Consider the following 24,731-nt stretch of genomic DNA (forward strand, 5'->3'; position numbering starts at 1 on the left):
AGCTAAGTAAGCAGTGGCCTCAAGACAGGCTCGACAGGACAACCGCAGCCGTCAACAGCCAGATGCTGGTAACCGACAGCTCCCCTGTTCCACAAGCCGAAACGAGTTTTGACTGGACAAGAGACCGAGTTGGGTAAGTTTCTCCCGGGAGAGGCCAAGGCCAGGGACTGGCTCTGGCTGTTTACAGAGGGTGCACACTGAGGGCCGTCCCGTCCCCTGCTTCACCTAGGGCCCGACTGTGATGCTTTCAATGTTAAGTTGCCACCCCGAAGTGAACATGGGCTGCATGTTACACGCATGTTTACTTCCTGCACATGCGTGTGACCCCTTTTATGAATATTCGCAGCTTCTCTTATAATCTTTAAACATGTACACTCAGCCAACTCATTTGGCATAAATTCCTGTTCCATCCTTCCCTCCCTCCGAGCACCTGCTTCCAGTTTCTGCCGGAAGCCACACTCCCCAGCCTGTCGGGACGGCCAACCTGCAGGCTGCAACCCCTTCTACGAAACCAAGCTCTCCTCTCCAAATTCAGGAGTCTTGAGATTCTTCAGTCAACACCAACATGCGGCGACCCGAGGGTGAGAACCACTGCCAGAGAAGACGGCATCGAAAAGCTCTGGAAATTGGAAACGCTGGAACGCTTCAACAAAGTACGGCCTGCCCAGCCGCCCCGTAAACCATCCCTCTTACGAGACCCTGGAAACCATCCTAGTGAAGGGGCACCAGCATCTCTGAAGAGCTCTAACGTGGCTATCCTTTACAGGCCAGAGATGACAGTGAAATACTAACAATGGAAGTGGGTTCTCTGATCAGGGTGGAAAATCATGAGATTTGGGATTACTAAGGCCAGTGGCAGCCCTTATCTGCACAGACAAGGTGGGCACAACTGCCACAGTCAGTCAGAGGGCAATGTGGTGATGAGAATATCCTGACCACAAGAATCAATGGTAAACTGACCATCAGGTCAGTCTCCGAATTCTTAATAAGAAAATTTCTAGATTTACTGAGCGGAAACCTAACTCAAATTCGGTAATAATTCACAGCTTCTTACCCAGATTCCAGATCTAACCCGCTTCACAGACCTAGAGTGCCTCAACTAATCTAGAGAGAGGCTCCCTGAGACTCCCGAACAGTGGCCACAGCTTCACAACACTTTCCTTCTCCAGAGTCTTCAGGATTTATCATGTGGCTGAGCACTGAGAAATAGAAATACCCAGACCCTCTGAAGTGCCACCATAGTCCAACCTCAGGTTAAGAACTTACCTAGATCAGGTGCTACATGGAGTATTAGCCCAAATCCATCTGGCATCTGTACAGTGGGCCTATAGACCCAGCCTTGGAAAAAAAAAAAAAAGCACCAAGAAACCATTGGGATCACTAGAGATAACGATCCATGTATCATCTCAGAGATGTACCATGGAAGCAGCCTCTGAATCCCCCTTTAATCCACCCATCAAGCAACTTCATGGCAGTGGCTCAAAGAGGAAAGTGCACAAAAGCCTAGCAGTCAGCAGAGGCCCCCCCCATTCTGAAACCCACCTATGATGATGCTAACAGTAACGGGGCTGTGTCTTCTCACCAGTATGGGGTGCCCTGACCACGACTCTTAACTGCTATACTGGAAAGAGAAGCATACCCTTTTTCTACCCTTACAGCTGCCCTCTGGAAACCACAAACAAAACCTGATGAATTTGGAGGGAGAAACCATTCCAGGGGCACAGAATCCAGGTAGTGCCACGCTCCTCAGCCAAGCCAGAGAGAGGCTCCCTGAGACTCCTGAACAGTGGTCACAGTTTCACAACACTTTCCTTCTCCAGAGTCTTCAGCATTTACCACATGACTGAGCATTTCTGTATCCGATGTAAGCGTCCACTGGGGTGTGTGTGACACATACATTTATCGAGGGTTACATAAGACACATTTTCAAACAGCAGAACCACAACTATGCCTCCTATATGAAGCCAAGTTACTATTGCCCTGTTATTAAAATTGGCTCTTTTAGATGCTGTAATAATTTAAAAGTTATGGCATGGAGAACCTAAGTCCAGTATTACGATTTTGAGCTTGCTAAATATAACTAGCGCTATTTACTTGCTGCCATACTATTAAAAGTCCTATCTTCAACGCTCCTAGAAGAGTAGAAATACAAAGGGGCTCGCTTTAAATTGCATTTTTCTGCTTCGGGGATCAGCTCTGATTAGTTGTGTTTTGTGCAATTCTTTCCATCTCCAATTCTGTTTCCATGTTTCCTTCATCTAATAGAAAATTAAATGTTATGCTTTGCTAGGTTCCCAAGGATTACTAACTTACATTACATTCAAATATGTTAGTCTTATAACTGCTGCCCTAAAAAATACCGCAAAGGTACATTCACAGCCCAGAAAATAACGAGCACCAAAGTTAGTCATAGCAGCAAACACAGAAGCTAAAAACTATTCTATGAGATGTCAGATAAGAAATTAAATGAATTCCATCATTATAAAAAATTAGAAGGCATGTCTTTTAAGCATTCTTTGATGTGAGATACTCAATTTGTATGCAGAAGTGATTCAGATATGGCAATTCCCCAAATGGTATGTACTTTAGCATCACAGCTTAATATAAGAAACAAATCCAGAATGTTTCACTTCATTCTACACAAAAATGTGATTATTATCCACCTCTTGCTTTATCATTTTCAACAAATTTGCCACTCCCACTGTCCAAAAAAATAACAGAAAAAGAAGTGTATTTAGCTGTGAAATACAAGGGTAAATTCACTGAAATTAACAATGGGGGGTTACAAATGATATGCCTAAGCTTGGGGCAACAAAGAAGCAGGAAATAATCACACACCACATCTGATGTAGAATATGGCATCCTAGGGCCCCTCAAAATAGTATACAAAACAACTGAGAAAACCACACCAAAGCAGGAATGGGGTACAAAGTGCTCCCTGAGGACACATTAATAACAAAACAAACAAAAACATAAGCTCAACTTCAGCTTCAAACCCAACAAGACAGTTTTTCCAGAAAAGCTTCTAAGAGTTAAAGACCAGCCTCAACAACATGGTGAAACCCCATTTCTACAAAAAATACAAAAATGAGCCAGGCATGGTAGCGCACCCGCCGTGGTCCCAGTTACTCGGGAGAGTGTGGTGGGTAGACTGCTCGAGCCCTGGAGCAGAAGCTGCAGTGAGCCCAGACTGTGCAACGGCACCGCAGCCTGGGTGACTGGGTGAGATCCCGTATCAGAAAAAAAAAAGAGAGACTAAGTCACTTAGTCTTCTAATCACAACTTTTCTTCCCTTGCTTTCTGATGAGACTGGATAAACTAGGTTCTGGGGTAACAGACTCAGAAACACAGGGCTTTGTGCAGGAGGGCTGCAAGCAGTCACTCTCTCCCTCCAAAGAAACCCAATCCCTCTCGACTGAAACTGTCTTCTGGAGAGCAGCACAAACTAGGCTGACTTCTTTCACCATGAATTCTCCAGCACAAACCTGAAGCCCTATTCTCTGGAGCCCTATTCTCTTTTCCTAGAGGGCCAGCTTTCCCCTTCTCTGAGATAGCAGCTTCCTATCTCCTCCTCTGCTCAAATCCCTTGGGTACTCATTATTCTCTTTCTGATGAATTATCTCTCCAGTGTATTGCTGATTTCAGTTTGCTAGTATTTTATTGAGGATTTCTACATCAATATTCATCAGAGATATTAGCCCATAGTTTTCTTTTTACGGTAGGTCTTTGTCAGATTTTGGTATCAGGGTAATACTGGCCTCGTGGAGTAAGCTGGAAATATTCTCTCCTTGTCTTTTTTTTTTTTTTTTTTTTTTTTAATAGTTAGAGTAGAATTGGTATCAGTTGGTTCTGCTTTAAATGTTTGGTAGAATTCAGCAGTAGGGCCATCAGGTCCCTGGCTTTTCTTTACCGGGTGGCTTCTTATTATGACTTTGACCTCGTTATTCGTTACTAGTCTGCTCACGTTTTGGATTTCATCATGGTTCAGTCTCGTAGGTTGTATGTATCTAGGAATCTATTTCTTTTAGATTTGCCAATTTATTGGCATACAGTTGGCAGAGCAGCTACTAACGACCCTTTGACTTTCTGCAGTATTAGTTGTAATGCCTCCTTTTTCATTTCTGATTTTATTTGGATCTTTTTTTTTCTTCGTCTGGCTAAGGGTTTGTCAGTTTTGTGTAATTTTTCAAAAAACTACTTTTTGTTTCATTGATCTTTAATTTTGTTTCTGCACTTCAGTTTCCTTTATTTCTGCTCTGATCGTTGTTATTTCTTTTCTTCTAATTTTAGATTTGGTTTTCCCTTGCTTTCCTCATTCTTTAAGATGATTGTTAGATTGCTCATTTGAAGTTTTTCCTCTTTTCAGTATAGGCACTTACAGCTATAAAATTACCTCTGAATGCTGCTTTCCCTGCATCCCACAGGTTTTTTTGGTTTTTGCTTTTGCAGAGTCTCACTTTGTTGCCTAGGCCAGAGTACAGTGGTGTGCTCTCAGCTCACTGCAAGCCTCCACCACCCAGGTTCAAGAAATTCTTGTACCTCAGCCTCCCAGATAGCTGGAATTACAAGCACCTGCCACTGTGTGTGGCTAATTTTTGTATTTTTAGTAAAGAGAGGTTTCGCCATGTTGGCCAGGCTGCTCTCAAACTCCTGACCTCAAGTGATCCACCTGTCTTGGCATCACAGAGTGCTGGGATTACTGGTGTGAGCCACTGTGCCGGCCTCCCAAAGGTTTTGGTATATTGTGTTTACATTATCATTTATTTTCAGGAATTTTTTTTTTTTTTTCTTGAGACAGAATCTTACTCTGAATCTCACTCTGTCACCCAGGCTGGAGGGCAGTGGCACAATCTCAGCTCACGGCAACCTCCACTTCCTGGACTCAAGTCATCCTTCCACCTCAGCCTCCCAAGTAACACAGACTACAGGCACATGCTACCACGCCTGGATAATTTTTGTATTTTTTTTTTTTTTGTAGAGACAGGGTTTCACCGTGCTGCCCAGGCTGGTCTGGAACTCCTGGCCTCAAGTGATCTGCCCACCTCAGTCTCCTAAAGTACTGGGATTACAGGCATCACCACTGTGCCTGGCCCAAATTCTGGTTTTTTTCCCATGGAAAGCAGAAAGATCATGTATTCCAAAAGATGGCAGAAATAATAAATTCACGCTGAAAATACAGTTAGATGTAATTCTGTTGAGACAGCTCTTCCGTCTGAAAATGCTCTCCTACCGACTGCCACACTGGAGTCTTATTTGCCTTGTGGCAGTTTCTAAACACTTCACTTATTCCCATGTGAGAAGGCAGGAGCCATCTTCAAATGCACAGATTCCAAGGAGAGAGTAACATATCTCTCAAAAGAGCATCTTCTGTCTCAGAAGAGAACATAATCACTTTATGGAGTCGGCACAGTTCAGTTTAAGTAGGCACATAATGCATTATAGTGTAAAAAAGGTGAAGGAAAAAACAATACACTGGAGAACAAGACATTCAAATATGGCGCTAACATTTAATGCAGCTGATGGCCAACATGGGCAAGTCAAGAAAGGTGGTCTGCTGGGAGGTGATCTTGCATCTAGGAGGCACACTCTTCTCATGAGCTCAAAGACTGAGCGCCATAGGGCACATCTTCTTCCTCAAGGACAATGATGCTTCACATACCAGACAGTTTCATTTTTCAACTGTGGTTCAGAGAGAGGGTTGAGTTGGGCTAGAATCGAAATCGGCTGAAAGAGATAGCAGCAAACTGAACAGGTCATCAATATGGTAACGGTAACACCCCAGTCAGGACCCTTAGGGATAAACCAAGGCACCAAGAAGCCAACGAAGGCCCAGAACAAGCTCATCACAATGAGGCCGCACGAGGCCCTGGTACGCCCCGGTCGCTGCCCGAGCTGCCAGCCCCTGCCCACCGCCTCACTTCCCAAATTCCTTCTCCATTTCTTCCCTGACCCACTGTCATTCAGGAGCATACCGTTTACTTTCCATATATTTGTATAGTTTCCAAAATTCCTTGTTACTAATTTCTAGTTTTATTTCACTGTGGTCAGAGAAGATGCCTGATATTATTTCAGTTTTTTTAATGTTTTAAGACTTGTTTTGTGATCTAACATGTGGTCTAACCTTGAGGATGATTCATGTGCTGGGAAAGAGAATGTTTATTCTGCAGCTCTTGGATGAAATGTTCTGTAAATATTAGATCCTTTTTGTCTGCAGTGCAGATTAAGTCTGATGCTTCTTTGTGGATTTTTTGTCTGGGAGATCTGTCCAATGCTGAAAATGGGGTGTTGAAGTCTTCAGCCATTATGGTATCTGGGCCTCTCTCTTTAGCGCTAATAATTTTGCCTTTATACATCTAGGTGCTCCAGTGTTGGGTGAATATATATTTCACATTGTTATGTCCTCTTGCTGAACCAACTCCTTTATCATTACGTAGTGACCTTCTTTGGCTCTTCTTACAGATTTTGTCTGGAAATCTATTTTATCTAACGTAAATGTAACTACTCCTGCTCTTTTTTGGCTTCCGCCAGCATGGTATATTTTATCCATCCTTTATTTTCAGTCTGCGTGTGTCTGTATAGGTGAAGTGTGTTTCCTGCAGGCAACAATCAACGGGAATGAGCATTCTATAAATGTTAGTTATTTCAATTTAATTAATATCATTCAAATATTCCATGTTCTCACAGAACTTTTATCTACTTATTTTTAAAATATCCAGCAATAATGATGAATTTGTCATTAGCACATTCTCCTTTTAGTTCTGTCAATTTTTCCTTGATATATTTTAAAGTACTCTCATTTTATAGACAAATTAAAGACGGTTAATGCTTCCTAGTGAACTGAAACTTTCATTATTATGAGCTATTTTTATCTCTATTAATACTCCCTTAATTTCTGCTTTGTTATTAATATAGCTACCCAAGATTTCTTGTTACTAGTGTTTCCATGGCATATCTTCTTCTGTTGTTTAAATCTAACCTCCGATTTAAAGTATGCCTCATATAAACTGTATGTAGCTAGCTCTTTTTAAAAAAAAAAAAAGAGAGAAAGTCTCACTCTGTCACCCAGGCTAGAGTGCAGTAGCGGGATCTCAGCTCACTATAACCTCCGCCTCCAGGATTCAAGTCATTCTCCTGCCTCAGCCTCCCAAGTAACTGGGATTACAGACGTGTGCACCACCACGGCCACCTAATATTTTTGTATTTTTTTTTTTTTAGTAGAGACGGGGTTTCACCATGTTGGTCAGGCTGGTCTTCAACTCCTGACCTCAAATGATCCACCTGCCTTGGCCTCCAAAGTGCTGGGATTACAGGCGTGAGTCACTGCACCAGCCTAGCTCTTTTTTGCTTTTTTCAGTCTAGTATGACAATCTCTGCCATTTGATGGGAATATTTAGACTATTCATATTTAACACAGTTATTAACATGATGAGGTTTGGCCAGGCGTGGTGGCTCACACCTATAATCGCAGCACTTTGGGAGGCCAAGGCAGGCAGATTGCGAGGTAAGGAGATCAAGACCATCCTGGCCAGCATGGTAAAACTCCATCTCTATTAAAATACAAAAATTAGCTGGGCATGGTGGCACATGTCTGTAATCCCAGGTACTCAGGAGGCTGAGGCAGGAGAATCGCTTGAACCAGGGAGTCGGAGGTTGCAATGAGCCAAGGTCACGTCACTGCACTCCAGTCTAGCAACAGAGCAAGACTCCATCTCAAAAACAAAAACAAAAAAACCCCACTACATATATATATATAGTGAGGTTTAAATCTATCATCTTGTCATTTACTATTGGCCCCATTTGATCTTTCTTCCTTTATTCCTTCTTTCCTGACTTATTCCTGATTAAATGTTAATTTAGCAATCTTTTTTTTAGGCTAGTCAAGTGAAACAGTAGGAGAGCAGAAGAAACGAATCTGTGACTAGTTGAGATCAATTAGTTGTAAACACCATGGCACTGGATTAGCCAAGAATTCCTTTTTGTCTCTTCTGTTCACTATTTAGTAATTACTCTCTTGTTTTTCAGATTCTTTTTTACTGGATAATCTTCCAATTTTAATAGCATGCATAAATGATCAGAATTAGCCTTTAATTAACATTACACTATTTCACATATGTGTAAGAACATATACAGTATTAGCTCGTAATACTGCATTATGGGCTATACAGGGTGCACTGGCTCATGCCTGTAATCCCAGCACTTTGGGAGGCGAAAGAGGATGAATCACTTGAGTCCAGGAGTTCAAGACCAGCCAGGCCAACATGATGAAACCCCATCTCTACTAAAAAATAAAATAAATTAGCTGAGTGTGGTGGCACACACCTCTAATCCCAGTTACTCAGGAGGCTGAGGCACAAGAATCACCTGAACCCAGGAGGCGGAGGTGCAGTGAGCCATGATCATGCCACTGCACTCCAGGCTGGGTGACCAAGTGAGACCCTGTCTCAAAAAAAAAAAAAAAGAAAGAAAGAAAAGCACATACACATACAATATAAATGTAAAACATTATACATAAAATATAGTGATACAAAACTCATATTAGACTTCTGCATATGTTCCTCCAATGCTTTATAAATTGCTGTCATATATTTTACTTCTACTTATGTTATAAACATATAATAGCTTTTTCTAGAGTTAACAGATTTAATAAGTTATTAAAAAATTATTTATTTTCCAATATATTTACCACTCTAGTACGCTTCAATAATTCTTATAAACCCAGGTTTATATCTGCTCATTTTCCTTTAACATAAAAAACTTACTTTAACATTTCTAGTTAAATTCTCTCAGTCTGGAGACTAATGTACCCATTTATTTCTTTAATTTCCCTTTTATTTTTGAGAGTATTTTCGCAAAATATAGAATTCTGGGATAGCAATCTCGACCTTGGAACGCTTTAAAAATTCTGTTCCACTGTCTAATGACATGTGTGGTTTCCAGTGAGAAGTCAGCACACACTCGTACAACGGTTTCCCAGCACAGAATATCCAGGATTTCTCTTCGGCTTTGATTTTCAGCAGTCTGACTACAACGAGCCTAAACGTAAGCCTTTCTGTTTTATCTTGGTCAGGGTTCAACGTGATTCTTGGGAATGTGAGCTGACATCTACCATCAATTTGGAAACATTTTCAACAATTATCCCTTCAAATATTCCTTCTATTTCATTCTCTCATCTTCTTCTGACAGTCAAATCATATGACTGTTAGATAATTTTATATGATATTATTCCACAAGTCTTGGACACTGTTCCGTTTTCTTCATTCTTTTTCCTTTGTGTGACACTTTTAGCCATTTCTATTAAACAGACCTATTATTCACTGATTCCTTCTTCTGTTATGTTCTGACTGTGACGTTCATCCAGTAAGTGTTTCTGAACTTTTATTGTGAAATAATTATGAACTCACAGGGAGTAGAAAAAGCAGTTCAGAGAAGTCCCATACACCCTTCCTCCAGTTTCCTATAATGGTAATATCTTACATAACTATAGAACAATGTCAAAGCCAGAAGTCTGCCATTGGTACAATGCAGATATATAATTCTACGTCACTTTATCATGCAGCTTCACACAACCTCCACTGCAGTCAAAAAACAGAACCATTCAATCATGACAAAGATCTCCCTCATGCAATCATTGTGCATTCAAACTCTCTCTCTTCTCCCAATATGCCTAATCCCTGGCAACTGCTGTGATATGGTTTGTCTCCGTGTCCCCACCCAAGTCTCACCCTGGATCGTAATAATCCCCATACGTCAAGGTCGGGACCAGGTGGAGATAGCTGAGTCATGGAGTAGTTTCCCTCATGCTGTTCTCATAATAGTGAGCTCTTACAAGTTCTGATGGTTTTATAAGGGGTTTCCCCCTTCACTCATTCTCTGCTCCCTCCACGTGAGGAAGTGCCTTCTGCCATGATTCTAAGTCTCCTGAGGCCTCCCAGCCATGTGGAACTGTGAGTCAATTAAACCTCTTTTCCTTATAAATTACCCAGTCTCTGGTATTTCTTCATAGCAGTGTGAGAATGGACATCTGGATATGTCCAAACAGACAAACAGACAATGGATATCTGTTTTCTCACACTGTAATTTCAAGAAAGGTATATTAACATGACATTTCACTCATCGTAAGGCCTTGAGAGCCATCCAAGTTGTTGGGTATCAGTAGTTCATTTCTCTTTACTAAGTAGTATTCCATTCTAAGGATGCAGCACCGCTTGTTTAACCATTCACAAACTGAGTGGCACTCTGGTGTTTCCAGTATCAGCCTATTAAAGCTAGTATGAATACAGATATAAAGAAATATATATAGAAATATCACTATTTGTATAAACATAAGATTTCACACCTTTGAAAGAAGCTCAAAGTGAGCATGCAATATGCATATTCATATGATATGTATTATGGAGTTATAATATGGTAAATAAATGTTTAGTGTACAAAATGGCCAAAATGTTTCCAGAGTAGTTGTACGATTTTACATTCCCATCAGCAATGTACACAGCTAGTTTCTCAGCATCCTTGAGAGCATTTGGTACTGCCACTGTTATACTGTTTTATAGGTGTACAGTTGCAGAATTAGTTCACTTTTCCCTAATGGATAATAATGACAAGTATTTTCTCATGTACGCATTTGCTATTCATATAGCCCCTTTGGTAAAATGTTTCTCATGTCTTTTGCCCATTTTCTAACTGAACGTTTTTGCTGTTGAGTTTTGAGAATATTCCAGATACGAACCATTCGTCAGACATGTAACTTGTAAATATTTTCTCTAAGTGTCTAGCTTGTCTTTCATCATCTTAACAGGGTCTTTGGGGCAACAAATGTTTTTAATTTTGATGAGGTCCAATTTATTAAGTTTTTTCTTTTATAGATGAGGCTTTTGGTGTTAAGTCTAAAATCTCTTTATCTAAGCCAGGATCTCCAAGAGTTTCTCCTCTGAACCTTCTGGATGATATATACTAAAGGCTCTGGATAACCTCATTTTCCTCTAGAGTGCTGGGTGGTGTTCCGGCAAGAAGCATCTGGCCAGTCACCTCAGTCCTGTGGAGGCTTCTCTTTGCTTTTGTTAGCGCCAGTCTTTTTCTGTTTTCCCTTTAGTGCTAGGGTACAGCCTCCGTCCCGGGACATGATTCTTAGTCCTAATGTGTGGCGTGGCCCTTCTCAAATTTCAATGCAAAGAAGTCAGAGGTGTTTCCCAAGCCCCTGTTAACTTGGTGGGACTTCACCTCCAGACTCTCTCCCTGGCACTGTGCACCTGCTGGAACTTTGCTTTCTCTGTGAAAGCCCAGCTACTGCTTCCCGCCGGTCCCACTGGTGCCGTCCAGCACATGCCCAGCTTCAAAGTTCGCCAGTGACTGCAGAGGAACTTGCACACATATTTTGTGACTCTGCTTGTATTATGATTTTTCCCCACTCTTTCCCAGCAGGGCCAAACTGCAACCTCAATTCCTTGGCCCAGCAAGAAGTTTCTCTGCCTAAACTCTATTCCCTTTGTGTGAACTCAGAGCATCAGCAGAAGGAAAAACCAGTTAAACATACAGCTCAGCCAGGTCACTTCCCTTCCTCCAAGTGGCGCGTTCGCCCCAGCTTCTACCAACTTTTGTTTTATATTCTGTCCAGGTGTATTATTATTATTTTTATTATTTCTGGCAAGAGGGTAAGCCCAATACAGCTCCTCGACCATCACCAGAACCAGGAGCCCAGGTGTGGCTTTTATGTTAATTTTCTAGTTTAGGAGAAGTATAAATTCATACCCTAAACCATGAGTAAAATTGAAAAAAATAAAACTGCAGTTGAAAATTTATATGGAAGACTTTTCCTCTTTCTAGAGCTGAAGATACAAATCACCAAACTTTTTTTTTAATAACTTAATATTTATTATTATTAATGTTGGAATTTTTTTTTTTTTTACTTTTTAGAATTTTTCCCCCATTTATTTATTTTATTGCATTTTAGGTTTTGGGGTACATGTGAAGAACATGCAAAATTGTTGCATAGGTACACACGTGGCAGTGTGATTTGCTGCCTTCCCCCCCATCACCTACATCTGGCATCTCTCCTCTCGCTCTCTCTCCCCAGCTCCCCACCCCCCACCGTCCCTCCCCTATTTCCCCCCAGCTGACCCCAGTGTGTAGTGCTCCCCTCCCTGTGTCCATGTGTTCTCATTGTTCAACACTCGCCTATGAGTGAGAACATGTGGAGTTTGATCTTCTGCTCTTCTGTCAGTTTGCTGAGAATGATGGTTTCCAGGTTCATCCGTGTCCCTACAAAGGACCCAAACTCATCATTTTTGATGGCTGCATAATATGCCATGGTGTATATGTGCCACATTTTCCCTATCCAGTCTATCATCGATGGGCATTTGGGTTGGTTCCAGGTCTTTGCTATTGTAAACAGTGCTGCAATGAGCATTCGTGTACACGTGTCCTTATAGCAGAACGATTTGTAATCCTTTGGATATATACCAAACTTCTTTGTTATCTCTCTGTGTAGATAAGTGAGTTGCCTTTTTTTTTTTTTTCCAAATTCCCCGTTTTATTAAAAGGATAGCTCTTCAAGGCTCTTGGCTCTAACTAGCTGCTTCAAGCAAAGCTCAGACCTCATCTTCTACCTTAAATTCCATCAAGCCTCAAAACGATGACAACCGCAATACCCACCAACTCATCTTCTACCTTAAATTCCATCAAGCCTCAAAACGATGACAACAGCAATACCCACCAACTCATCTTCTACCTTAAATTCCATCAAGCCTCAAAACGATGACAACAGCAATACCCACCAACTCATCTTGTCCCAGACGGCCTTTCAGTGTTACCATTTCAGGATTTTAGCTGCCCCCATTTCTGACTTTTGAAAATTTCCCTCACTTTCTTGTTCATGCACACATGTATTCCAAAGTCTTTTTGTTAAATTTTACCCTGCATTTCACAGATTTGTTTGAGTTTTTTTGTTTTTGAGATGGAGTCTCACTCTGCCACCCAGGCTGCAGTGCAGTGGAGCGATCGCAGCTCACTGCAACCTCCGCCTCCCAAGTAACTGGGACTACAGGCAAATGCCACCACGCCCAGCTAATTTTTGTATGTTTAGTAGAGACAGGGTTTCATCATATTGGTCAGGCTGGTCTCAAACTCTTGACCTCAGGTGATCTGTTCACCTCGGCCTCCCGAAGTGCTGGGATTACAGGCGTGAGCCACCGCACCCACCCTCTAGGATTGTTTTTGTGTTGTTTTATCGATGGGGGAGGATCACACATAATTTGCAAGATTATCTCAATAGCCAAATTGCCATAATTAGAAGATCACATGTTATTTTTATAATTAGAATATTTACAAAATCATAAATGCTACATGGGAAAACTATAGTGAAAAATAAGTCCACATATCAATATAATTAATATATCTCAAAAAGTACAAAAAGTGCCCTATGTTCTTAAAAAAAAGGTTATAAAATTGAAAATGAGGACTGTGGAAAACAAGGACAATGACAGAAGTGGCTGTGTGTAGTTGTTCTAGCAGTGAAAGCTAAGCAATTCCTCTGAAGCTAGGAGACAGAGAGGAGGAAGCCGTGCAACTGTGCATCTGAACACGGAGCAAGGGCCCGAAGAGGGGCCCACATTGCAGCCTTTGAAGCAGATTCTCCATTCACTATGTTTAGAGTTTCCAAAAGCACACACTTTTCAGAAGGAACTAAGTAATGCTTCAAATCACCATATATCCACTTTTAACATAAATTCAATTCCATAACCAATTCAGTAGAATGGAAAGAACTTCATGCCAATACTTTTAAGTGAGTAATTCTTAGGATATTTCACTCTTTTTTTAAAAAAAGAACTGTATCATAAAATGTGATTATCCCACAAAAACCATGAGGACATAGAATGTAAAATACATTTTTCAAATTAAATTAGAGGCCAGCATTATTCCTATTGAAGTAACTTGGGAATAGCAATCCTAGTACTGTATGTTCCCAATTATGTGTGGGAGCTAAGCTATGGGTATGCAAAGGCATACAGAGTGGAATAATGGACACTGGAGGCTCCCAGGAGGGGGAGGGGAGGAGGAGTTAAAACAACTACATACTGGGTACAATGCACTAAAGTGGTGACCAGTGCACTAAAGTCTCAGACTTCACAGTTACACAACTCATCCGCGTAATCCAAAACCACCTGTGCTCCAAAAGCTACTGAAATGAAAACTATATATTAAAAATATATTAATTAATGGATTAGAGGTCAGGTGTGCTGGCTCATGCCTGTAATCCCAGCACTTTGGAAGGCTGATGCAGGTGGACTGCTTGTCACCAGTAGTTAGAGACCAGCCTGGAAGATAATACGGGACACTATCTCTACTTAAGGTAAGAATTAAAAGATGAGCAGGCATGGTGGCGTGCACCAGCAGTCCCAGCTTCTGGGGAGGCTGAGGTGGGAGGATCACTCCGGCCCAGAAGTGTGAGACTGCAGTGAGCCATGATCACACTACTGCACTCCAACTTGGGCAACAGAGTGAGGCCCTGCCTCAAAAAACAAAAATTAAATTAATTTCAAAAACAGTAATGGTGATAATGCTGCACGGCACGATGAACTTAGCGAATTAAAAGTCTGTTGAGGCCAGGTGTGTAATTACAGGCTGGCTCATGCCTGTAATCCCAACACTGTGGGAGGCTGAGCAGGATGGATCACTTGAGCCCGGGAGTTTAAGACCAGCCTGGCACCTGGTACACAGTAAGCATTCAATAAAGCTTGGCTAAAATGATTAAAAAAAAAAAGACCAGCCTGGGTGACACAGGGAGACTACGTCTCTACAAAAATTTAAAAAACCAGCTGGGTGGGATGGCGCACACCTCTAGTACCGGCTGCTCAGGAGGCTGAGGTGGAAGAGGGCTGAAGCCCAAGGTGTGAGCTGTGACTGTGCTCCTGCAGTCCAGCCTGGACAATACAGCGAGGCTCCATCTCAAAAATAAACACAGTAATCATCTGTTGAAAATGAAGAGAAAATGCAATGGCAGTTAAGGACAATGAGCACAATGATTAACACTTCCTGAACTAGCTAAAGCTGTATGTTTTACTTTAGAAAAGTGTTCAAAGAGCAGTTAGAGTCTATCTAATTTTTAATATTCTGTTCTTATTGCATACATCACGAGAGCTACAGTGGCTCCGCAAAGGAAAAGACGCGTCTTCACAACGGAGACCTCTGCCAGCGCTGCCTTAATCAAGTGATCAAAGTGAGCGCAACTAACGAACCTGACACTGCGTGCTTCCCAGTGAGCTCAAATACGAAGTGCCCAGTATCACCTACGATATGTTCCTACCAGAAAGAAAGGTTTAACCGAATCTAACGAAGTCTCCAGACCTAACGTACGGTCCGCAGGGAGCGTGTGGACTAGAGGAATAAGTTAGCAATGCTAAGAAAAAGCAGGCAGACAAATCTGGACTGTGCAACCTTCTACGGGACAAACAGCCTGGACTCGCCAGGAAATCAATGTAATGTGGCAAGAAAAAATAGAGAAACAATTCTAAAAAAAAAAATTAGGAAAGAGATTCCAACAGTGAATTATAGAGAGCTCCACGTCATTTCTTCTAAGGATGCAAAAGTCCTTTATTTTTAGTAATTCTATTAATATAATTCACCTATCAATAGCGACAGGAAGAAAAATTATATACTCAAACTTCCAGATGCCATACCAAACTGAATAACCATTAAAGTTAAAAGCATAAGGGAAACTGGTAAATACTTATTTAACATGATTGTAGACCAACACCAAATATTAAGGAGAATGCAGAGCACTGAACATTCTTTCATTAGTCAAAGCATTTTAATTCACACAACCTTTCTGGAAAACAGCTTAGATTACCTCCTAAAGTTGAACACACACAAATCCTATAACGTACCAATTCTATTCCTACACATACCCAATAGAGACCTTACGCAAGTGCATCAAAACGTGTGTGCAAGGTTTGTAATCGCCAGACACAGAAAGCAATCCAAATGCCCATCACCAGTGAGGCAGTGGACGCATGCAATAAGTGAACGACACGTGTGTGCAACAGGGATGAATTCCAAACACACAACATGAAAAAAAAGAAGCCAGATACCAAAGTGTACATATCTTATGACTCAATGTAAATGAAATTCAAAAGCAGGCAAAGTAATCACAGGATTGGAAGTTACGGTAACTTCCTTTGGCGCAAAGGGAGAGAACAGTGATCCGGGGAGGACACGCGGGTCCCGGGTACGCTGACCATGTTCTACTCAATGTTCTACTCAAAGCCAGGGGCAGTTTCTTGGGTTTTCACACTTGGCAATAACTCGTTAAGCAATACATGCATGTTTTGTACATACTTCTGTATATTTCTAGCACTTCAATAAAAAGGAATTATAATTTTCAAACCAGAAACTACAAAGTAATCCTTAAATATCTAGGAAAAAAAAATTGGAAACATCTGTAACTATATACCATATTGCTGACAAGCACAAAGCGAAGATTTAAACTGACATTAAAACTCAGCATTTTGACTGTACGTATCATCCAGTGGGTTATATCCCAAGGGAAGAAAGTACTTAAAATGTGTCTTGTAGTTTTGTTCTTAGTAACAATACATGTACTACTATTTTTTACCTATTCTAAACTCTAAGCCAAAAAAAGATCATTATGTTAATGTTATTAACAGCCAAGAGTTTTCTTTTTATTTTGAGACGGAGTCTCGCTCTGTGCCCCGGCTGGAGTACAGTGGCGCAATCCCAGCAGCCTCCACCTCCTGGGTTCAAGCAAGTCTCATGCCCCAGCCTCCCGAGCAGCCAGGATCACAGGCATGCAACAGCATGCTCAACTAATTTCTGTGTTTTTAGTAGAGATGGGGTTTTGCCACGTTGGCCAGGTTGGTCTCGAACTCCTGAACTCAAGTGATCCACCCACCTCGGCTCTCAAAGTGCCGGGATTACAGGCGAGAGCCACCGCGCCAGCCAGGATTTTTAGATGAGAAGAAAAATAAAAATTGTAAATCAACAGGTAAAAACGAATTTTAATTCTGAATTGGGGCCAGGCACAGTGGCTCATGCCTATAATCCCAGAACTTTGGGAGGCCAAGGCAGGTGGATCACCTGAGGTCAGGAGTTTGAGACCAGCCTGACCAACATGGTGAAACCCTGTGTCTACTAAAAACACAAAATTAGTCGGGCATGATGGCGCATGCCTATAATCCCAGCTACTTGGGAGGCTGAGGCAGGAGAAGATCGCTTGAACCTGGAAGGCAGAGGTTGTGAAGAGCCGAGATCACGCCATTGCACTCCAGCCAGGGCAACAAGAGTAAAACTGCGTCTCAATTTAAAAAAGAATCTGAATTGGAAGGGTCTAAGTAAACTGAGAATTTTTCTCTTTTTAAGAAACAACAGTGCCTAGATCTGACCTCTGAAAAGCTCTACGAAGAAAAAAAAAAAATCCTGGAGAACCCAGACTGCCATCTCTAACTACATCTTCTGACAAAAAGTAAACAAGATTCCCTGTAGAAGTGGTTTCAAAACCAGGAGCTGACTATTCCCAAAACAAGCCTGTGAAAGCTCACCCCCGAGAAGCCAGCAAGCTATCAGAGACAGGAGTAGGCTCATGTCAAAGGGAGGAACGGGCAGACTTGAAAGGGCTCCCACTGGATGGAGATGGAACCATTTAGGCATCAAAAAGACTAATGATTGCAAAGGACTAGACACATAGACATGTATAACCTGAAAGTTCTCAGAATATAAAATCAATCTCGATGGACACTTAGGAGATTACCAGGACACCAATTCTTTATTCTGAAAAGTGACCCATGAAGAGAAATAATCAAGCATTTATCCTGCCTCGCGAAACACTCTATTTTAGGATAACCAAATAGTTAATCAGCGAAAGCTCTTCTGTAAGAAAACGTCCAACCATAAATAGAAAGGAAATTACAGAACAAGACAATTATCATTTTGCAACTCTAAAGGATTACTACATGAAGACAATAATCGATTGGTGTTAAAACTATTAAATAAAAAAGTGATGAGTTCCTGGCTCACAGATGAACGTATGAAGAAAAAAGAGTGATGGGAGTATTTATAATAAGGCTGATCACATCTGACTCTAGTGATGGACTTTAACCCCTCTAATAGGGGCATAGAGCGTTCAGTTGTCTCACTTTCTATGAAGCAGTAGGAGAAATACAGCACCAGCTATGACAAATTCCTATTTCCCCAAGCCATCCTCCCACAAAAAAGCACTGAATCAAGGGTCCACATCCAAGCGGCAATGTGCAAGAAAGGAAAGACAGGTGATGAAGGACTCTCTTCAACAACACCGAGAGTGAAATAGAGCTTCTGATAGTCCAGTTTGGGCAAGACAAGGGGCAATTTGTCTGTAACAAGTAAATAACACTAAAAAATTAGACCAGGAATTAAGAGACTGAAGGGTCACATTATCTAAGCACAGTCCTGGCTGAAAGAAGAATTACAAAATGACACGTGTGACCCCACCAAGAAAATCTGCACGTTCCCTGGGTATCAGATGAGGCTCAGGGACTACTGCTGAAGGTATGGGGTGTGATCATAAAATTGTTGTTATATATTTTTCTAATTCTTTTCTGTTAGAAAAATATATTTTCTAGTAAAATAATATTATTTTATTTAAAATACTCCAGCAAGAGAGAAAGAAGGGGGGAGAGAAAAAGGGACAGGGAGAATGAAAGCAGGAGACACAGGTGAAAGATGAGCCAGTGCTGAGGACGCTGGAAGCAAATGACGCTGCCTCGTTTTCTAGTCTCTCTAATTCTGTAGACGTTGAAATTTTCCATAACAAAAAAACATTTTGAGACAGGGTCTCGCTCAGGCTGGAGTGCAGGCGCATGCTAAGAGCCTGCTGCAGCCTCAGCCTCAGCCTCCCAGGTTCAGGTCTGATGTGTACCACGACGCCTGACTGTTTTCTATTTTTTGCAGAGAAGAGGTCTCCTTTTGTTGCCCAGGCTGGTCTCAAACTCCTAGGCTCAAGTGATTTTCCCACCTCAGCCTCCCAAAGTGCTGGGATTACAGCCGTGAGCCACCGCGCCCAGCCAATAATAAGGAAATTTAATGAATGGGTTAACCTAAAATGTCTGTTAATATTCCTTTTGGCTAGGCGCGGCGGCTCACGCCTGTAATCCCAGCACTTTGGGGGGCTGAGGCGAGAGGATTACTTGATGTCAAGAGTTCGATACCAGCCTGGCCAACGTGGTGAAACCCTGTCTCTACTAAAAATGCAAAAAAAAACACAGCTGGGCTTGGGTGCATGCCTGTAATCCCAGCTACTCAGGAGGCTGAGGCACAAGAATCACTTGACCCTGGGAGACGGAGGTTGCAGTGAGCCAAGATCATGCCACTGCACTCCAGCGTGGGCAACAGAGTAAGACTCAGTCACAATACAAGAAAAAAAATTCCTTTCAGTTCTAGAATTTGATGGGTCTATATTAAATCTCCTGAAATATATTCACTGCATGCTTCAGACTAAATATACTGGCTTAATATCAAAAATATTTCTTAAATTATTACACACAAAAACCACAATGACTGCAGAGTGGTGAATGTGTTATCTAAGAAAATAATCTTCAGATGGTTATATTTTTCTGTGAAAAAGATACAGATGTCAATAAATGCTTCTAAAAGCATAGAGGAGATGATGAGCAGTTATTTCTGTAGCTGCTGATGAGACAGTAAGATGAAAGAGATTTAAATTGTATTACAAGGATAGTAAAATAGATTTTTGCTCCATTTTTTCTGTCTCTTTGTGACAAATTACACCATCATACTCTCCTAACATTCTTTTAATCATTCATTAAACTCTTCAGCATTGACTGAGGGCCTGAAATACACATTACTTTGCCTGTTCGGCACTGGGGGGTACAAAGGTGAGTAACAAAATGAGCCCCTATGCTTTTAAAATACTTACAGGGGCCAGGTGCAGTGACTCACACCTGTAATCCCAGCAGAGGCCAGGTGCAGTGACTCACGCCTGTAATCTCAGCACTTTGGGAGCCCAAGGCAAGCAGATCACTTGAGGCCAGGAGTTCAAGACCAGCCTGGCCAACATGGTAAAACTCTGTCCCTACTAAAAATACAAAAATTAGCAGGGCATGAACCTGCAGTCCCAGCTACTCATGAGGCTGAGGCTGCGACTCTCTTGAACCCAGGGGGAAGAGGCTGCAGTGAGCCAACATCACACCACTGCACTATAGCCTGAGCAACAGAGCGAGACTCTGTCTCAAAAAATAAATAAGTAAAATATAAAATAAAATGCTTATAGGATCTTCAACCACAATTTTTCATGTTCACTGATAGTAAACCTAATGGAGAATTCAGGATTTATCTCACATTTGAAATTTTCCTACTGATTACTGGAAAATTATCCACAATCATCCAATTGTGAGTTTTACAGAAATCTGAACTAAAGATTGACCAGTAGACCGCACAAGGTTCCCAGATCCCCTGAAATCATGTGCTCAGTGTCGACTGCATCTTCCTGAAGAGGCTATAATGGTTTTCATTGACCTTTTTCATCACAAATAGTAAAAAATCACCAATGGAATGGAGCCAAACATCTTGTAGCAAAAACTTTTTTTTTTTTCCTGAGACGGAGTCTCACTCTGTCGCCAGGCTGGAGTGCAGTGCTGCGATCTCTGCTCACTGCAAGTTCCACCTCCTGGGTTCAAGAGATTCTCCTGCCTCAGCCTCCCGAGTAGCTGAGACTACAGGTGCATGCCACCACGCTCGGCTAATTTTTTGTATTTTTAGCAGAGATGGGGCTTCACCACGTTAGCCAGGATGGTCTGGATCGCCTGACCTCGTGATTCACCCACCTTGGCCTCCCAAAGTGCTGGGATTACAGGAGTGAGCCATGGCACTCAGCCAGAAACCTCTAAAAAAGAAAAAAAACAGCAAAAAGATGAAACATGGTACCATGTACCTGCTCAACCTGCACAGATCCTGCTTCTGGAAGTTGAAACATAAATTCTTAAAACTTGGCCAAGCGCAGTGGGCTCAAGCCTGTAATCCCAGCACTTTGGGAGGCCGAGGCAGGCAGATCACAAGGTCAGAAGTTCAACACCAGCCTGGCCATCATGGTGAAAACCTTTCTCTAGTAAAAATACAAAAATTAGCTGGGCGTGGTGGTGTGCACCTGTAGTCCCAGCAGGAGAACTGCTTGAACCCAGAGGTGAAGGTTACAATGAGCCGAGACCGCACCGCTGCACTCTAGCCTGGTGACAGAGCGAGACTCCGTGTCAACAACAAACTTGCGCACCTTTTTTTCTAGTGCTTGAATGACCTCTTGTGGCTACTGAGGTTATCACAGCCAGTTGCTCACAGCAGGAAGGATTGGCACAAAAGTAATTACAGTTTTTGCCATTAAAAGTAATAACCAAAGAACTAAAAAGTGTTGAAATAACAGAATTAAGAAGGCATCACAAAGGAGCACCGGGCTCAGTTTCAAGTTATTGCATAAGTTCTCTATTATCCACCCAAATTAATTCATAATACAGAGTGTGTAATTCAAAACAGTTCACCAGATAGTTAAGCACATGACATTTTTTTAATGAAGTATGATTTTCCCTAAGTTATTGCATTTCAAATTAATAAAGCATCAGCAAACACCCATGAAGAGAAAAGTACTGGAAAAAAAGATACAAGACCCTCGGGAATTAACACCCACCCCTCCTCTCAGTGGAAGCAGCACCAGGAACACAATGTCGGCAAAAGGCACAACCGGAGTAGGAGACACACTGTGAGAATACAGGCTGGCCACAGAGCTCGACCTGAGTGAGCAGAGGTAACAAAGACGGTTCAGGAACTACTGGGCCGAACTCTGCAAGTGGGGGTGCAGCAGCAGCAGTACCAGTGAATGTGGGCTGCACGCCACCCAGGGTGACTGGCAGGTCCCAGGTTACTTCACATGCCCTCTGCCCAGTCCCTTGAGAATTCCTGCAGCAGCAAATACGGCATCTTCCAGACACTGCTACAGGGAGTTCCAAGCATGCTGGTACAGTTTTATTCATTCTTTCAAAACACTTGTCAGTATCTATCTAGACACAAGGCACGGTCCACGCACTGGGGTGGAGCAGTGAACAAGACTGCTCGAAATGCCTACTCCAGCGGCACTTGGAGTCCAGTGTGGGAAGAGAAGTAAGTAAATAAGATGTCAGGTGGTGATAAATGCTGGGAAAAAGATAAAGTACAATAACCGGGTTGGAAATTCCAGGTTGGCCATAGTATTCTTTTCTGTAAGTTGGTCATCTCAATTCAGACTAGCTGCTCTTCAAGCACTCAATAGCCACAGTGGCTGGAGGCTGCCATGCTGGAGAGTGCAACAAATCTGAAACTATCACCCATGCCTTTTCAGTTCATAATCTTTATCCTCTTTCTAAATCCTAAGAAAATTCATCCAACTGATCTTCAAATCCACTAACTCAGCTTCCTAAAGCAACCATCCTACTTATCATTTTAACTACTGAATAATGTAATTGAACAGTCACATTTTACATATTCAGGGGCTCTTTCTTCACAGCTCCTGAGCAAGGAACACCTGCTGTGGCAATGCAGGAACATCCTCTAAGCTCCTGGGACTCTGTCTCGGACTTTAGGTTCTGCCCCGCCTCCTACAGCAACTCCATCTCACTGGAGGCCTTTTGCTCGGAGCCTTCAGAAGGATCCCCCACTTTTGAGAACCTACGCCCTCTCATCTTCCTGGTAAATACTGCCTTATGTGCTCAATCTTTTAGATAAAAATCTACTTGACACATCGCTGGGTACCATCAGTGATCACATAGGGTCACAATTCACTTATTTTAGGCCCTCCAAAAAAGGAAAAATTCAGACTTAGTGGCATTTTACTAGTAGCTCAGAGATCCAACAGTTTGCAGGAAATAGAGATGGAATTGTAAGCAAGGGAAATACAGTGAGATTAAATTAATCTCCACCCAGACACTACAAGGCCAGCCGGGATACTATCCCAGCAACTGGCCACGGGAGTGGACAGCACAGACAGAAAACTTTCCAGTTCCTCTTAAAGTTCCAAATACCAGCTGGCTACTATAGTGAACACCACAGACACAGAAAGTGTTCCAATGTCTCCTAAAGCCCCAGATCCCACACCCAGCTTCAGCTCTGCAGTCGCCTCTCCTTACCCCTTTACTTCCTTGAGGAGCTCTTGCTTTCTTTTCACCCACAGACTCTTGAGCCTCTCCCAGTTCAAGGAATAAAACTCCATTACCAAATAAGCGTAATATACATTAACAGAATAGGTAGAAAGGAGTCTTTAGTATGAAAACACTAAATTCTCAGTGAAATGCCAGAAGAACTTGAATTTTGAATTATAAGCTATGCTTTAACTAGGAAATACATTAGCTGTAATAAAATGTTGGACAGACTACAAGAAAACTAGAAATGAAAAAAGCCTTATTCAAAAACAAATGAAATAATGATGAGCAGAGTCCACAGCCCTTGCTAACTCTGCCGTGCCACCGTAATGACGGACCACGCTGCAATGAGCCGCTGTGTTTAAGCCTAAAGGTCTGCTGAGGTGATAGTTTCAGAACAATTGCCACAATCCCACAAAGAAAAATCAAGTGAAGGTCAATGAAAGCTGCATGTTCTAAATTACAGAATCAAAAACAGTATTTCTTGTCATTCACCCCATTTCAGTAATAAAAGACATTACCTCAACAACAGGTGTATTTTCCTGGAGCTCAGCTGTGTGCGAAGCCAGTAAACCAATCACCCGAGCAACCTTGGCCCGTCTGCAAAAGAGAGAACACAGGCTCTGAAGAGAAGAGTCAGGGACCAAGGAAAGTAACCCCAGCTAGTCACATTATGCAGTGACGGGCAGTACATACAAGACTGTGAAATAAAAACGGAACGGGACAGGTCAGGCCCACACTCCCCCACGAATACAGCCCAGAGAAACTCCCTCGGACACACAGGGGGACGTGAGCTGCAAGGTCCGCTGCAATACTGCAATAGCGACAAAATTTAAACAAGTTGTGGGTCAACAGTAAAAGGAAAAATAAAATTTTTAAAAAGGCTTAACCAGAGAAAAGGGCAAAACAGTGATTGCTCCTTTTATTGCCGAGTACAGAGGCATTTGGCTAAAGGCCTCTTTCCTACTTGTTCGTAGATCAATGAGTTTCTATGTAAGTCGTAAATAACATCTGAACAGTGACATATCTATATATATTCAGTTTAACAGAAACTTTTACAATCAAAACTTTTTAAAATATTGTACTATTTGCATAAACACTGGTTTTTTAATGAGGTGTTCCCTTAGTATCCAGCAGAAAACTGAGGTTGATAAATTACTACTAATGAATCACATTCAGTGTGATTTAAAAAGTTATTTCATGCAGAAAAATTAGTTTTAATGAGTTTTTTTCTAATTGAAACAAATGGTGAGTTGACGAGAAATGCACTTATTTAGTGATGTCTGCATGTTGTCAGGGATAATCAGTATGTAACTTAGTTTACTTTTTTTACCTTCTTAAAATAAACCTGTGTGGGCACCCACGGAGGAAACCAAATCAGACTCAGAGAAGTACTACAGGGAAAATGTCTGCGTTACCACGACTCCAACACACAGAAATAATTCTTATAAATTTCAGCACTTCTTACATTGCCCATTAAAATCTCAGAACACATACAAATTAAAGAAGTCCTCGGCAATTGCAGAAGTAGCACGCACCTCTGAATAAAAAGATTATACTTTAAAAGTA

The 24,731-nt window shown here is 41.8% G+C and overlaps 1 protein-coding gene across 11 annotated transcripts in view; it reads right to left on the reverse strand.

The window, feature by feature from the left end:
* Nucleotides 1-24,731, reverse strand: part of ULK4 (unc-51 like kinase 4) — a 630,679-nt gene that overhangs the window by 552,009 nt on the left and 53,939 nt on the right. For all 11 annotated transcript variants that reach the window (XR_004264542.1, XR_004264544.1, XR_004264543.1 and 8 more), the window contains one exon: nt 23,684-23,762. Coding sequence is in view for 8 of the 11 variants with exons in the window: in XM_032264293.1 (XP_032120184.1) it covers nt 23,684-23,762 (79 nt within the window). In the remaining 3 variants the exon portion in view is untranslated. The remainder of the gene's footprint in view (nt 1-23,683; nt 23,763-24,731) is intronic.

The sequence above is a fragment of the Sapajus apella genome, unplaced genomic scaffold, assembly GCF_009761245.1.
Source record: "Sapajus apella isolate SASKATOON/1434 unplaced genomic scaffold, GSC_monkey_1.0 scaffold143, whole genome shotgun sequence".
Lineage (NCBI taxonomy): Eukaryota > Metazoa > Chordata > Mammalia > Primates > Cebidae > Sapajus > Sapajus apella.